We start from the raw sequence: 16,583 nt of genomic DNA, 5'->3' as shown, positions 1-16,583 counted from the left end.
GAGGGTTTTAAAACAAGAAAGCACTTAACTAGTCTGTGGATTTTTCATATCGCTTTGCAGTTGTTTGCTGTGAAAGAGCTAATATTGATAAATTACTGTACTAGAATATTGTGTCCCAGACAGATTATCATGTCTTATCATTTTGAAGTATGCCTATGAAGCTGTGTTTGGAAATTTCTGATTGACTCTGATAAGAGAAGCAGCATTGTTGTGCTACTCCAGTGGTTTTACTGTGATAGCAGAGTGCAGAAACTGATCTTTGACCTTGTTTGTTCTCCAGCGTCATGTGGTGAAAGTGCTCCCTTGTCTGGCCCTGTCAAGAGCAAATCCTGCCTGGCAACTGAAGAGGAAGCAGCCTTTCTCCTGCAGATGTCTGACACCCCTCCGCTTTCAGCCACCCTGGAGTAAGAAGTTCACTGTTTATATGCCTGATTTCTGATAATGAGGCCATTCAGTTTAAGTTGCATTTAAATAGAATGAAGTAAATGAAGCGGTGGATGCTAAATGAATCAGGCAAAATTTGGGGTTTCTGACAGGCCACAAGTACAGAAACAAAAGAAGACAGAGGGCAGTGATAGTCATCAAATCAAAGGAGACGTCTCTTCAGGTAAGACTCTCCCTGTCACGTCCGGAACAGCAGCTGCTGAAAAATAGATTTCATTTTGATGTGACTTGCAAACCACAATCCATTTCTATAGATTTCAAAAGTGCAGTTTAGCCATATCAGATACTGTAACAGGATCTTTTTCTAATATCAGCAAAACCACCGTATTATTCATGCTTTCCTGCAACAGATTCCACAACAAAGCTCTGCCCACTAAGTTTGTGGTTGTCATCATAGAAAGTCTGGTGACAATTTCTTCACAGTGAGTAAAAAAAAATCAGCTTTAATGTTTTGTGCTTTTCAGAGAAACTGAGAAATATCAGCAAAATCGGATGAAAGTAAAGCTAGAAATAATTTCACAGTTTCACAATGTTAGCCAGTTAGCAATGGTTTAGAAAGATCCAAGTTTCTGCTTGCTTGCTCGCATAATTCACATGTAGCTGCTATCAGACTCCAGCATGAGCGGTTCAGTATGGAGACAAAAATAGACTCAATATTATTGTGTTATGTGTTCTGACTCTGCAGAGGCTGGACTTAAATGCTGATCTCAGGAGAAACAATGGTTTGTCGAACAAATGAGTCTGTTAATGAAAAGCAAAACGATCCAGACTAGGGAATCCTCAGAAAGGCAATAAGTTAAACAGATAACAGGATCTGAGGATGTACAATTAGATTTCAATTAAGTCGATTAGTAACACACAACCAATTAACTGTTGGCTCAATACTACAGAAAGAGTTGTTGTCAGACTCACAAAGAGTTGCTGAATAAACCAGGATTTTAATATGAAGAGGTTGATGAGATGATGGACAGTAGCTTCCTGTTGAGCCATGATGAGGGAGGACCAGGCGAGGCACCAAGGAAGCCAACACTTTAAGGGAGAGGAAGGGACACCAGGGTGAGCCAAAGAGGCAGGGTAGCACTGTGGCGTGACATGATCTGTCTGCCTGCTTCTCTGTATATCATTTAACATGAAATTTTTACGCTTTTGTGCTTTGAGTTTTAAAAAAAAAAAAAAAAGACACCAAAGCTGGACAGGTGTTTAGGTCGAGGCCTGACAAAGTACAATCCATTTCTTGGGAGCTGGACTTGCAAACAATCCAGTTCCATTAAGAAAACGCTTAACAGCAACAAAAAAATGGTCTAAAGCACGATGTGTACACATGGTGTCCGCTTCACATTTCTGCCTGCTTTCTCATGTATGCATTCCTATAGTCAGCCGTGTTTGAAATCCATTTACCTTTAGAAAATGTTCATCAGTTTTTCCATTTTCTTTTTTGAATAATTCACCTTTATGTAAGCTCAGTGGTCAGAAAGAGGCGTAAAGCCTCAGAAATGATGCAGTATCGTGTATGAAGAAAAATGTTGGAATGTGGGATATCTTAGCCTTGAGATGCTGCACGGCAGCAACGGCTCCAGAAATGTCCTTAATGAATGTCACTGTGTCCTCAAAACAAGTTGGAGACAAAGTTTTAGGGTTAGAAAGGTATTCAATTCCACTTTAAGTTTGGTTGTGTGTGTACATAGACTGTATATAAAACCCATAGCTTTCTGAAGCTCGGTGGTGGGCGGTTCCTACCATGGCCGTCTTGGTAGGGTCATGCGTGTCGTCTCGCCTGGAAAATACAAATATGGGCAAAGAGGTAGAGCTGAGAGGGGGGCTGTGAGCATCATGGTGGATGATTGACATCGAGCGAACTCCGAGCTGCCTGTAGCTAAGAGCTAACCGAGCTAACCCGGAGATAACAGGAGCTAAACAGCTAACGAAGGTAAGCGTGCTAAAGCAAAGTCACATTGTTAAAAACCGCGGTTGTTCTGCGTTCTTACTTGAAGCGGGAGATTGGGCACCTGTCAATCAAAAAAAACCAAAAAAACACGACCCTAAATATGCCGAACTTAGATATTAAATTACTTTTAAACAGGCGAGTTAGAAAAAAATCACTTTCCCCACAGTTGTCATGAAGGTAAACCTGACCTATTAAACTGAAAATTGATTTTTGAACCAGGCTGGAAACATGTTTTGGAGCCCCTAGTGGATGAAGGGGAATCTGCAGTTTCATGCCTTTCTGCATAGGCTTCACTTTTAACCACCGGAGGATGCTGCTTGGTGTGTACCAGCAGAGAGCAGATTTCAGCTTTGCACTAGTTCTCCTGTTCTGTAATCAGAACTTTGAACTGGTTCTAAGTTAGGTTTTTGGATTTGAACCAGCAATTGTACCAGTTGGTGGAAAACCCCCTCTGACTAACTGACATGTAGGGCTTTCGACCGAACTGGTTCGGAGCCAGAGCCAGACTTGGCACCAGTTCTTTGGCTTTTGATTGCCTAAGCACCGGCTCCTGGTTCTCAAAACCGGTTCTGTTCTGGCACCAACTCTTTGCTGGACCAGAGTTGAAAACCGCTTCACGTTGTGGTCGTCAGCAGCTGGGGCTTTGACTGCTTGTCAACAAACTAGTTAAACAAATTTTCCAGAAGATATCTTGGGACCAGAAAAAGAAGCTGGGACACAGCAGCACCAAACGACCCCAAAAGAAACCAACATTTCCAGATCTTGAATTCTGTTCTTGGTGACTGGCTGACAATGGTGCATCACTGACCGGACTCTTTCAGTCAAAACCAAAACCGGTTCTTTGCTAGCACCGGAGCTGAACCACCAAAGCACTGGTTCTAGCACAAGTATCGGTTATTCTTTGGTCGAAAAACCTTGATGGATGATCTAACACCTCAGCCCAGTCGTTAGTGGCTGCTAGTCAGTTAGCAACCAGTTGACAATCTATTGGTCATACATGCAATATTGGCTACAAGTAGCTGCAGCAGGTAGATGGGTCGGTCTAGTTTTAGGTCAGGTTAGGAACTTCCATATTGTCTTCATGTATGTGATGGTTCTCTCAATCCTCCTCCCAGAGTCCTGAAACATACATGATAGGTTAACTTTTGGTTCTAAACTGATCCAAGGAGTGAATATTACTGATTGTTTGTCGTGTCCACTCCACAGCTGAAGAGGAAGCTGCTCAGCAGGAAGGAGCCATGGAGCCACCAGAGGACCAGGAAGGTCGCTCCTTTGTGGAGGTGATCAGCGAAAAGTACAGCCCAGAGAACTTTCCATACCGCAGAGGGCCCGGGATGGGGGTGGTGGTGGTGCCCACTGCAGGTGTCCAAGGTTCCCCCATGAAAGGTGAACTGGCGAGAGATGATGATGTGCCACTCTCATACACAGGGCTAAACTTGGGCCAGTTAAAACAATGTATTTCCTTGTGGTTGTTTTCAGCCAGGGAACGTAGATATCAAGAAGACATGGCTGTCTTCTTGATATTTGAAGACAGATTTAAGAGGGTTGTGTTTCTGTTTGTTTTTTTCTCGACTTGGCCTGCTAGTTTGACTCCTTTACAGGGACGACAGTAAGTTAACTGCAGCTATGGAGCTTAAATGAGTAATCACATCATAATTTTTTAGATGCTTTATGAGTTAACTTTAATCACTTAAAGTAAAGCAGAAGGGATCTCAGGTGGGTACCATAGTTATTCTGTTCAACTTTAGGATCTTACAGGCTAACGTTAAGCTTAAAGGGTGCTATTATGGTATTTCAAGTTTTCTGAGCTTTCTACAGTGTTACAGTGTTGAATCCTCATCAGACATGTGAACGAGACCGTTTTTTTATCACCTAAACGCATGTTTGAGTTTGAGTTTGAGTTTGAGTTCCAGCACGCTCTCCGTTTGGTTTCCCTGGCGACGAAAAACGCTTCGTTTCAGAGAGTTTTTTCTACTTCAAAATCCTTGTGACGTCCCAGGGGATAAGGTTCGGTGATTGGTTACCTTCTACTGGTTAACAAGGGCATGTACAAATACATCAGGCGGGTGGAAAACGTGGGATAAAGTTATTTCCAACGATGGCTGGTGAGTTTACCAAAGAGAGACATCCTGCTGCATTCGTTGCTGTGGGTTGCTGTTTTCCACTTCGTTTTCAGGGTCTGATTCAGGTTCCAACATGTAGGGCTGTATGCTATGTGTTGACATTGTATGCGAAAGCAGCTGCGGTGCGCGCTCCCAAAGTAGCGCGGTGCCGAGAGGCGGGGCTTAATGCGGAAGAGTCTCAATCCACTCGTTTTGCCCACAGGCTGATCTGACAGCCTACGGAGAGGGTCGGTCTGAAGTAAGCAAAGCGATTTGTGACAATAACTCGATCAATCCCAGCCCTTCTGGTCTCAGAAATAAAAATAAATTAGCCTGAAATGCACATAATAGTTCCAGTTTAATGTTACAATAGGTTCTATATCTTAAAATTTGGAGGAATAATGAAAAAAAGAATTCACAATTAAAGTTATCAGCCAAATAACCTGACACAGTTGTTACATCTGGTGTGACTTTTTGATTTTTTGTGACTTCTGCTCCCCTTTGTAAAATGTCAACAGTTTGGGTAGATGTCATTCATGCAGGCAGTTGGTGAGATGAAGCTGTATGAATGCCGGCAGGGCCACTATCCTGGACCAGATGACAGCAGCTAAGAAAATCATTGACATGCTAACTACTAATCCCTGGTACCTTGGTCTTCTGAGTGCACCTGAGAAGTTGGCTGAAGACTCTCCTATTGAAGACTGTAACGCGTATTTATGATCTGTCAGTCTCCAGCGTCCTAGCACACAACAAAAACTTGATTTTGCTTGAGTTCATGTTTCCGAGAGGGTCCCAGGATGGCTTGCCTCTCACCCATCTTGAGGAGATTGCTCCTCCTCCACCCATGGTTCCTGTTCCCAAGCAGGTCGCCGAATGAGATGTTCCACCTCCGCCCCTAGTTTCTGTTCCAGAGCATGTCCCCGAATGGGACGCTCCACTTCCGCCCCTGGTTGCTTTACCAGAGCAATTCCTCGAATAGGATGCTCCACCTCCGCCACTGTTCCTGTTTCCGATGGGGTCCCTGAAAAGGGCGTGCTTCCTTTGCATCTGAGTCTGGCTCCCTCATTCAAGCGAGCCCTACTGGTCTCACGTCCATCAGCTCCGGTTCATGTACCTATGATTGCCATTCTTCAGACGTCCTATGATTCATCAGAGATGTCCAAGCTCCTTCACCCTTGAGTCTCTGGTCTTCCACTCATGAGATCCTTGCCTTGTTATCCACTCTTGAATGTCCTGCCTCACCAGCCCTTATTAGTCCAGCCACTGAGCCATCCTCCAGAGGTTTTTCTCCAGTCGTCAGTGCCTCCAGACTGCCCTCCAGGCCAGTGTCCCATTACCATGGCCTCCCTCATACCCCCCAGATCACAGTATTCTGTCAGCTCTGCCCCAAGACGCCCCCCGGCTAACCTATGTGGAAATAAATTAATCTATGATCCTCTAAATCCTTTTGCAGCTTGAGTTCTTCCTTGAAACATGACAGCCTAATGTGCTTTGTTTAATCCAAACCTCATCTTCAAAGCTGTGTAGCAGAAGGTTGTAGCCCGTGGTGTCTTCATACTATCATGCTTATAATGTCAAGACGCTCAACTTTCCCTCCTGTAAACCATGCTGTTTTCTCTGTTTCTCCTCTTCCTCTGTCATCCCAGACCGTCTGAACCTGCCCAGTGTGCTTGTGTTGAACAGCTGTGGAATCAGCAGGGCGGGAGACCAAGTTGAGATCGCTGCCTTCTGTGCTCATGTCATGGAGCTGGACCTGTCACACAACAAGCTGCAGGACTGGCGTGAGGTGCCATCACTAGGTTTTTATTACAGCTGTGTGCTCTGCCGTTTTCATGGTGACACGTCATGTTTGTATCGAGTAGCAGCACTGATCTTAACCTCTTGTTGATGAGGTCTGTTGTTTCTGTCATGTCTGAAAGGACATACCCAAAATAAAGATTTTTATTACTACAAGGGCTGTATGAAGAAGTAAAGGGAAGTTCTAGCAAATTAGTGAAGTATGGTCCAAGGAATAAGTGAAATGTCCCAAAGTATTATTATTAGTAAAGTAGTTCTATGAATATGTGAAGTATAGTCCTGGCAATTAATAAATTAGCCCTAAGAATTAGTGACCACTCAGGAATAAGTTAAGTATTCAAGGAATTTGTAGACTAATCCTACAAATTATTAAGGTGTACCCCTCGAAATTTGTAAAATGATCTTCAGAATTAGTAAAGTAGTTCTAGGAATTAGTAAAGTACATTCAAAGGATAGTAAAGTAGAAGTGGCTGCGGTTCAGGTGGTAGAACCGACGTTCCTGTGATTCAATGGTTGGCAGTCTTGCTCCCCCTACGCTGCAGCCACAAGAAACCGCGATAAATGTCCTCTGCGAGCCAGTCCCAAGCCTGGATGAATGCAGAGGGTTACGTCAGGACGGGCATCCAGCGTAAGACATGTTCCAAAGTACGACTTTGTTAATGGAGCTTCCGAACTCTAGTTGGTAGTTGGAAGTAATGTCTTATGAAAAACTGTGTAGTTAGCAGGTTAAAAGTAAACCTGAGCAGTTGTCCAGATGATTTGATAGAGGTTATGCAGGTAAATATTGCAGGGAGCCATTGGCCGATGGTTATGATCAATGATCAGAGTCAGGAGAATCGATTGACGCCAAATTCACTTTGGAAACACCATGAGGATGCAGAAAGAAGTACGTTCAAAGAGAACATATCAGGAAGGGTGAACATGTCCCTTTAAAACCCCCTAAGTCTCCTTAGAAACTTCCAGAACCTTAAGGTTTGTTTCAGAAAGGAAAAGTCAGGAGAAAACGTTTGGGTTTGTTGTTTTTAGACTATTTTTGTTTGCAACTCTTTGGCTGCTAGCTCACAGTGAAGTTTTTGTCCCGAGGCGATGAGACAGACGTCTATGTGATCAGCAGTCTCTGCGCTCATACGACACCTTGCTTGTGTGGTTCGCTTCAAGTGGAGGACTTAGCAGAATCTCTACAGTGGACAGTGATGTTCTTATGTTTTTGTTACATTCAGTGGATTGGGGTTTGAAGTGTGTTTGGTTTGGCTGCCAGTGTTTTATCTAAATGACTCCCTGTCATTTTGGTATGCTACATGCCAGGACTGCTGCTTCCAAGTGTGTACAAATAATTTTGTTGCATGGATCTCATGTGGTCCACTGTAGAGGGGACTCTCATCAAGAAGAGGTTAAAGCACACCAGATCATCAATACACACACTGTTGTTTCTTATAATTTCCACAACTGGTCAAAAAAGGGGAAAAAAATGAGAAAAACCCACATCGTTGTCCATTTTTCAGATCAGTAAAATCGTGTCCAGCATCCCCAACCTGGAGTTCCTGAACCTGAGCTCCAACCCGCTGGCAGGCACTACTCTGGAACCGAGATTCGCTGAAGCCTTCTCCCGGGTTCGGCGTCTGGTCCTGAACAACACTCAGATATCCTGGGACACGGTGGTACTGCTGACTCAGCAGATTCCCGAGTAAGATGAGTTACATCAGAAGAGTCCCCTTGAGAAACAATAAGATGACATTAATTAGCTTTGTTAATGAGATTGAGGAGCGCTTTGTCATCTGTCAGAACAGATCAGTAGGTTTTCTTCAGCCTCCACTCTGCTGTCCTGCAGGCTGGAAGAGTTGTTCCTGTGCCTTAATGAGTACAGTCGTGTGAGTGCCTCCAGCGTGGCCTGCCCTTCACTGCGCCTACTTCACATCACCGACAACAGCCTCCACGACTGGGCTGAAGTCCGCAAGTTTGGCTCCATGTTCCCCAGCCTGGATACTCTGGTTATGGCTAACAACAACTTGGGCTCCATTCAGGACAACAAGGACATCCTGCAGCGGCTCTTCCCTAACCTTCGCAGTATCAACCTGCACAACTCAGGTCAGGAATCAAGGCATTGGCTTGACTGTGTGTTGGTTTTACATGTTTTGCTGTCATGCTGCTTTCAGTTCTAGAGGAAAAAAAAAAAGGTTGTGTTTTTTTTTTTTTTCTTTAGAATTGTTTTGTGAAACATGATAAAAAAGCATAACGACAGTTTATAAAATTAGCACAGTAGACATGTCACACGGCAGCAAAAGACAGTCGGCTCCACATCATTTCTACTTAAGGAAAGTAGCCGTGAAATTCTATTTATAGTGTTCTTTTGTATTAAAAAGCACAAAAATGATGCTCAGATATATGTTCAACCCGAGGCCTAAAACCATGTTTCCTCCAAGTTATTTAGTCTCAGATTAACATGACATTTCTCCTGCAGGCTGAAGAAATTTTACAACGCAGCCTCCTTTATGGAAATGTCAGAAAACACAACAAAAACCTCATTCAGCAACATATTAGCACACATTTGCTGCTCTGTGGAGAAGCACAAGAGACAACATGCAACGTGATGCTGAGTCTCTTTGTGGCATGATCCATCAGTTTACTGTTGGTCTCCCTCCTTCTGGTGCATGTCGTCAGGTCTCAACCGATGGGAAGACATCGAGAAGCTGAACTTTTTCCCCAAGTTGGAGGAAGTCCGACTGCAGGGCATTCCCTTACTGCAAACCTACACCAACGCAGAGCGACGCAGTCTCATAATAGCACAGTAAGTAGCAGAAGCGGCATTATTTGTGAAATTACTTCCTCCATTCATTGTTATAAGAGCTTATGAGGTTCATTAAGACATGCATCTCATTTACAATATCTGCTGATTAATTGCATAAGATATTAATGTTTCCCTACAGGCTTCCCTCTATATCACTACTAAACGGCAGCGTTGTGACTGAGAGTGAGCGAGAGGACGCGGAGAGGTTCTTCATCCGTTACTATGTAGACTGTCCCGAGGAGGAACTGCCTTATCGGTACTCTGCACTGTCCGTCTGTACAGTATTCCAGCTACAGTGGTGTTGTGTTTGTGTTGCACATGTTATTGAAACAGATGGGCTCTTTTCCTTGCCAGATACCATTCCTTGGTAACTAAGTATGGGAAGCTGGAGCCCCTGGCAGAGATTGACCTCAGACCTCGTTTCCGGGCCCAGGTGGAGGTTCATTGTGAAGAAAAAGTAGAGCAGGTTGGTTTGGCCTTAAATAAGCTTCCAGAATCAGGCCTTCAGGTGTTCTCATTTCACCCTGCCTTCAATTAGTTTCTTCCCATGTCATGCTTAGTGTGTTTTAAGTGTCTCAAGTAAAAGACTTAAATAGTTTTTTTTTTTTTTTTTTATCATGTTACTGTCTTGAATCTTTCATGCCAAACTGTCTCTGAAATCATTGGATAAGCAGTGATGCAGTGGGACACAAGTTTAATGTCAGAAACGTGTCTGAGAATTGCTTTGCATCACATCAGCAATGTCTTAACAAACAATAAAACATTCATTCATTCATTCATTCATTCATTCATTCATTCATTCATTCATTCATTCATTCATTCATTATCCTAACTACTTAGTCTGATGAAAGGTTGCAGGGAAGCTGGAGGTATCCCAGCAGCCTTTGGGTGAAAGGCGGGGTACACCCTGGACAGCTCGCCAGTCCATCGCAGGGCCACGCAGAGACAAACAACAACTCGCGCTCACACCTGTGGGCAATTTAAAGTAACCAGTTAACCTAACACGCATGTCTTTGGACGGTCGGAGGAAGTCGCAGTACTCAGAGAGAACTCAAGCATACACAGGGAGAACACAATCAAAGCATACAAGTTGTAAATATTTATATTAATACCTACACAATTTGATAGGACTGATCCAAAAGTATGCTGACTTTAGTTTGTTACTGTTCTTACTGATGTTTGCCCAAATAGATAAATGTTTTTACTAAAGTCTGTATATATATTTATTTTCTGTCACAGATATCAAAGCAAAGCATTACCATAAAGCAGAGGTGCCCAAAGTCAATCCTTGAGGGCTGCTCTCCTTCAGGTTTTTAATGTATCCCTGCTCCGACTGACTCCCAATAAATGGATTTATAAGCCAATGACGTTCTGCACATAGACTGATTAATTTTAGTCAGGTGTGTTGGAGCAGGGATACATGGAAAACCTGCAGAATAGTGCAGTCCTTGAGGACCTGAGCTGGACACCCCTGCCATAAAGGATGTTGTTTGTAGGAGTGTGAATCTAGTGATATAATATGTACCACACAAGCAGCAATCTCCGACGGTTAAAAGTGAAGCCTATGCGGAAATGTAAAAAAACTGCAGTTCCTCCTTCATCCACTAAGGGCTGAAAAACAGAGCGAATCTCCATCGACTCCCATGTTAAAAAGACCAACTTCACAGCAGAAATAAACATGTTTACAGCCTGGTTCAAAAATCCATTTTAGGTTTAATAGGTCAGGTTTACCTTCATGATAACTGGGGGGAGTGAATTTTTTTCTAACTCGCCCGTTTAAAAGTAATTTAATCTCTAAATTCAGCATATTTAGGGGCATGTCCTTTTGATTGACAGGTACCCAATCTCCCGCTTCAAGTGGGAAGAACGTAGAAAAACCGCGGTTTTTAGCCGCTGTTAGCTGATTAGTTCCTGTTAGCTTGGTTAACTCTTAGCTGCAGAAAGTTTGGAGTCCGTTCGATGTCAGTCATCCACCATGACGCTCACAGACCCCCTCTTAGCTCTACCTCTTTGCCCATATTTGTATTTTCCGGGAGAAACAACACGTGTGACGCTGCAAAGATGGCGATGGTAGGAACCGCCCACCGAGCTTTAATTCAGCTCTTCAGAAACCTACAGGTGATGTCATGGAGGTTCCATCCATCTTTTAATATACAGTCTATGGTAGCACAATACAGCGGCAATAATGCGATATGTTGCGATATATTGTGATGCGATCCTATAAGAAAGACAATATATTGTCATTTTTCTTTGGCAAATTCATCACAGCATAGTAAACACAGCTGTCACATGCATGATGTTGTCTTTATGAATAATAACAGAAGCATTTATATTTCCCTATGCTCTCTGGGTCTTTATGTACAAGATGAATAAAGAAATTAAAATCTGCCTTATCAGTGATGATCTCAAGTAGTTATCTAAAGTATAGCAATATTTTATTTTAAAGTTTTTATTAAAGTAATGTATTTTTGATGTAAATTGTAACACTGTTTTTTTAAACATTTATATCTAAAAGAAACAAAGTCCTTAAGTTCTACAAATAAATCAAAGTTTAGGTGCAACATGAAAATCAACCACCATAGTTAATGTTTATATTTACAGTAAGTGTTCCTGAAAAAAATCAATTATCACAATATTTCAGCATATCAATATTTTCTTACACCCCTAGGTTTTTGTTGTAAATGTATTTAGTTTGTGTATATAACCCAGGAATGGTTTGAGTGTAAATTGAAGTCGGAAGTCTTCACTCACAAAAGTTCAAATGTGATTAACCTGGTAAACTCCTCCAGCCAGTATTATCCTGCTTTTGTAAACCTGCAGTTCCACGTAGCCTTGCAGAACAATACCTTCTCTCAGCTTATTGTTTTGGTATTATTTCCAACATAGGAACATCATTACAAAGGAATGTGTCTTCTTAACATGTTCTCTAACTTTCAACAAAAACCTTGTGGTAATAAGTGTATTTACAGATGGTTATGTTATATACATGTAAAAAGAAGCTTACATAAGACATCTAGTCTTCATGTTCATTCATAGTTTTTGTCATAGTTGATATTATAGTGATTGCTTTTTTGCTAATTACCAAATACTAACAGGCTCAATCTAGTTTTTTTTACATTAGTTTTTCTAACTAAAATCACAAGCTGTTCAACTGGACCATCCATGCTAATATCCTGCTATATTTTATCTAATTTACTAAATAATTACCCCAAGGTGTGTTTGGTTTTGAAACTTAGCCACTTAGTTTTTAAGAAAGCCACCAAACAAAATCATAACTTTTTCATTACTTTATTTTCTTAAGTCACACAAAGTAACTTTCTAAACTACAACCTAGTATGCTATTAAGTTGGAAACTCTAATAAAATCCTAAATACATGTTTGTAGATTTGCATACAGTTTACAGAACAGTTTTTCAATAAAAAGACAACTAGGCGCATTAACTCTTAAAACTGATCCCAATTTAAGTCTATGTAGAACCTCAACCTGAGTCAACAAGCAGACTTTTTTTTTCAGAACAGTCTCTTTTGTCAGATTTTGAGGTTAAAATGATGTACAATGAATTTATCAATATATAAAGGACCATAAAGGCAAATCAATAACAACAAAACAAAAGTGATTACTAACAGTGTTTTGTAAAAACAACACACACAGATCACCATTGACAGCAGCTGTTTACAGTTATTAATGCTACTATTTATCTGCTATCCTCACAAAACCAACTACAACTCAGCTGGAGATTGACATCAGCGAGCATCAAAAGCAACTTCTTGGCTGTATTCCAGCCATAGAGGACCATTATTTTTCCACTTGCTTGTTGGTTTTTTTGGTGCTCCTGATTGTACAATATAATAAATACCATCTATTTAAGGTGGGTAAAAGTGTACACAGGAAGTATCATTTCCAGGTCTAAATGGGGGTCTCTTAGTAACAACGTAGTGATAGTGATATTCTTTTTATTATGGAAATGGGATAAATATTGGTTATCATGGATCATTCATTGTGGATTTACCATGTTGGGTCTTTGAATAAATACTTCATTTTGCAGCTGGATTGTAAACTTCCTGGATTGGATATCAATGTTTAAAAAACATCTTTAGATCACCAAGAGCATAAACTACCCACCACAGTTTGCCCCACAGAGTTACATACTACCATTCTTGGGAAACTGTTGATAAAAGCGAGTGCTCACCAGCTTTTTGGCAGAGTTTTCGGGGTTAAGGGGAATGATCTTATGACTAGGTAGGGAAATAATATCATAGCTGAACCTCGGGCTGTGCTGATGCTGTTGTCTTTGTTTCAGGTGAGTATTCGTTTGGACCAAACTGTAGCTGAGCTGAAGAAGCAGCTGACAACTGTGGTCCAGCTGTCTACAAACAGCATGAGGCTTTACTACATCGACAAGTCCAGCGCCTTCGGTCCAGAGGAAATGAAGTACAACACCCGGGCTCTCCATTCCTACAGCATAGAAGACGGTGATGAAATACTGGTGGTCCCCAAGACCAAATGAACAGCTGACACCCAACAGGTTGATAAGAAAGAAATGATAAACTGGATGGATTAAATTTTTCTTGATTTGCTAATATTGAAAATCACTGGAAAACACACATGGAACAGCAAGAGTGGCCCACTTTTTTGCCATAAAGAGTAAAACAAGAAAAGCTTAAATCAACACAAGAAGAATAATGAAGACTTGCAGGCAGATAGTGGGCTGCTGGTTGGCTCTAACTGGAAATCTAGAAATTGTTTATATCAGCTGTATTGAAGGAAAGTCACTGGAAAGGCAGGACAACCCTGTCCCGCTGGAGAACGGGCCAATGAGCTTGCAGCTTAAGCAGAGGGAGGTAGCATTGCTGTTCCAGCACAGCTTAGCTGCTGCTCTTAGAACACGGCACGTACCATAGCACCTTTAGAGGCAAGTACCCAACACCACTAGCTTGCCCACCGACTAATACCATGATATTGCTGCCAAGCGGAGATGGATTGCTGCTCTCATATGCACCTTTATCTTTGGCACAACATCAGGAAGAGCAGGGGCTGTTACACTACACGTGTGGTGAACTTTGCAAGCAATTTTATATTAATATAATATGTTGTTAGGGTTAACACATTACTGTGCTTTACTGCCAGTGACAGGATGTCACGCTCCATTTGAGAAGTCAAACAAAAGCATTTTCACAAGAGCCACAATGCCTTTGAAAAATCAGTTTAGTACTTATCTAATTTGTCAGTTTGAAATGTTGATCTGCCATTGGCCTGATCAAGAATCATTTGCATAATTACTTGTCTGAATAGTTTTTAGTAGAAAAACTTCAAAATCTTTTATCTACTCCATCTGTATTGAAAAATTCTGTAAAAATGTGCAATCACAACCCCCCAAAATACAAATGGCAAGCTGTGTTGTCATCAATTTGTGGGACTTAGGTTAGATATTAGCACCAGCATTAGAAGGTGACAGAACAGTTATTAATATTTTATTAAATTATTTATTTAAAAGCATTAATTATGGGGCTATGTCTGGAGATACTGGAAACTAACAACTAAACATTCACATGTTTCTTAAGGCTTGTTGTTCTGCGTAAAATGTGCTAATTTGGGACAAAAGGGGTGCTAACTAAAGGACATGAATCCAAGCACCAAACTTCACAACCAGCAGATATCCCAGGACATGCAATGGTTTGCAGAGCTCATAGTTGCATATTTTACTCACAGAGGAAAACATCCAGTTCTGAGACATTTTACTGTTTCATATCCTGTCCCTGAAGTGGAAACCAAACTAAACATGCAAAAACTTAAACAAGTTTAAAAGGACAATGACAAATTTAAAAAAACTCAATGACAACATAACAAACATCAACAACTTAAAAACTCAACATTAAATAAAAAAAACTCAACAGCAATTAAAAAAAACATGACAAATTGAAATTGACTATTTTAAAAGATACAACAAATGAAAGGAATCAACTAATTAAACAACAATGAATGTCCTACATCCAGTCATTTTATCTCATGTTGCCTACTGGCACCTGTCTTTTCCAGTAGGTTAATATGCTTGTGTTTTTTTAATTTGTTGTTGTGGTTTGCACTTCAGGGCCACCGTAGTTTCATTAAAAATACTAGCTCATCTTCAACAGGTTTATTTTTGTGTAGCATACCTTCTTGTTATGAGAACAGCCTGTAAACATCGTAAACTAAAGACACCAGTTGCCGGACCATTGGAAGAGGAGTGTTTTCCTATTGCGGTCCATTAGAGCAGTGGTTCCCAACCTGTTTTCCTTAAGGACCCCCTCCATGTAACTACCAAAACAACATGGACCCTCAGCATACATGCATCATGTTCATTCATTCATTTATTCATTCATTTTCCTAACCGCTTAGTCTAGTGAAGGATGTAGCAGCAGTCTTTTGGGCGAAAGCCAGGGTACATCCTGGACAGCTGTCCAGTCCATCGCAGGGCATACATCATGTTCTGTTCTCTGTTTCATCAGTGCTAAATGTAAAGCAAACACTTTGTACTAAATCAATTTAAAAATTGATTTAAAAAACATCAAATTTAAAAGCAGCATAGGTGTGACTTAGGTGCTGGACATGCTTCATTCCCTGCTGCTAACCAGGTTAACCGAGGGTAGTTTATGCAGTTTATTTATTTGTCTGATGGCCTGAAGGAAGAAATTGTCTGGATATCTTGAATGATGAATGAAACATTGACATGATAAAAACTTAAACATGGGGACATGACCTTACTTTTACCAATCACTTTTACCAATCATTGTGCTCTTCACAGTCAAAGCCTTGGAGAAGGAAGGCTTTGTGTTTCTCTTTAGAGAAACCATGATGGGGACCACAATGTTAGGGCTGGGATATACTTGCTACGTATGCTTGTGTACACGGCAGCATACAGCTATGCCTGTGAATATACTAGTAACCAATGCAAGCATGCTGTAGTCAAAACGTCCAGGATGTGACCGCTAGGGGGCAGTACACCGCACTTGGACTCTGAACTAGTAAAACGGTCAATCTGCTGGTAACCATGTACTTCTGTGGTATTTCGGTAAACAACAGTTTACCAGTCATTTGCTAACTAAGCATGACCAGTCAATTGCTAACTAGGCATGAGTGCTTGTCGCTGCGCAATGGGGAGGAATGATGATGTAAAAGGTTGGTAGTGGTGATCAAGGTCCAAGAGGCGCTCTTCAAAACTATCTGCCATTGTGTTCACATTGCACTTCAGGCATGCGACACGCTACATAGCCATTAATGCTTACATGCCAAAGGCACGCTGAAAACAGGCGCCATGATACGTATGCAGACTTGTTTCCCGAAGCAAGTATAACACAGGCCTTAGTGGAACTCCTCAATAGTCCCACTCTTTGTGGTATTTTGTGTTGCATGATTCTCCAGATGTTTTGTAGTGGTGAAAGGTCTGGACTGCAGGCAGACCAGTTCAGCAAACTCTCCTTTTAAGCCATAGTGTTGTGATGGTTTAGTATTGTCTTGCTGAAATCTGCAAGGT

General features: G+C 41.5%; 1 protein-coding gene across 1 annotated transcript; it reads left to right on the top strand.

Annotated features, from left to right (window-relative positions):
- Window positions 1-396: 396 nt before the first annotated feature.
- On the top strand, window positions 397-13,580 carry tbcela (tubulin folding cofactor E-like a; the record flags this gene model as incomplete). The annotated part of the gene is made up of 9 exons (XM_079245848.1): window positions 397-404; window positions 3,596-3,775; window positions 6,138-6,277; window positions 7,791-7,972; window positions 8,117-8,373; window positions 8,947-9,073; window positions 9,213-9,329; window positions 9,428-9,539; window positions 13,374-13,580. Exons 2-9 carry the CDS (start codon window positions 3,628-3,630, stop codon window positions 13,578-13,580), a joined length of 1,290 nt encoding a protein of 429 aa, XP_079101974.1. The 5' UTR covers window positions 397-404; window positions 3,596-3,627.
- Window positions 13,581-16,583: the final 3,003 nt, after the last annotated feature.

This window comes from Telmatherina bonti (assembly GCF_933228915.1).
Source record: "Telmatherina bonti genome assembly, chromosome: 9".
Lineage (NCBI taxonomy): Eukaryota > Metazoa > Chordata > Actinopteri > Atheriniformes > Telmatherinidae > Telmatherina > Telmatherina bonti.
Note: the sequence above shows the minus strand (reverse complement) of the source record. Positions and strands in the feature narration are given on the sequence as shown.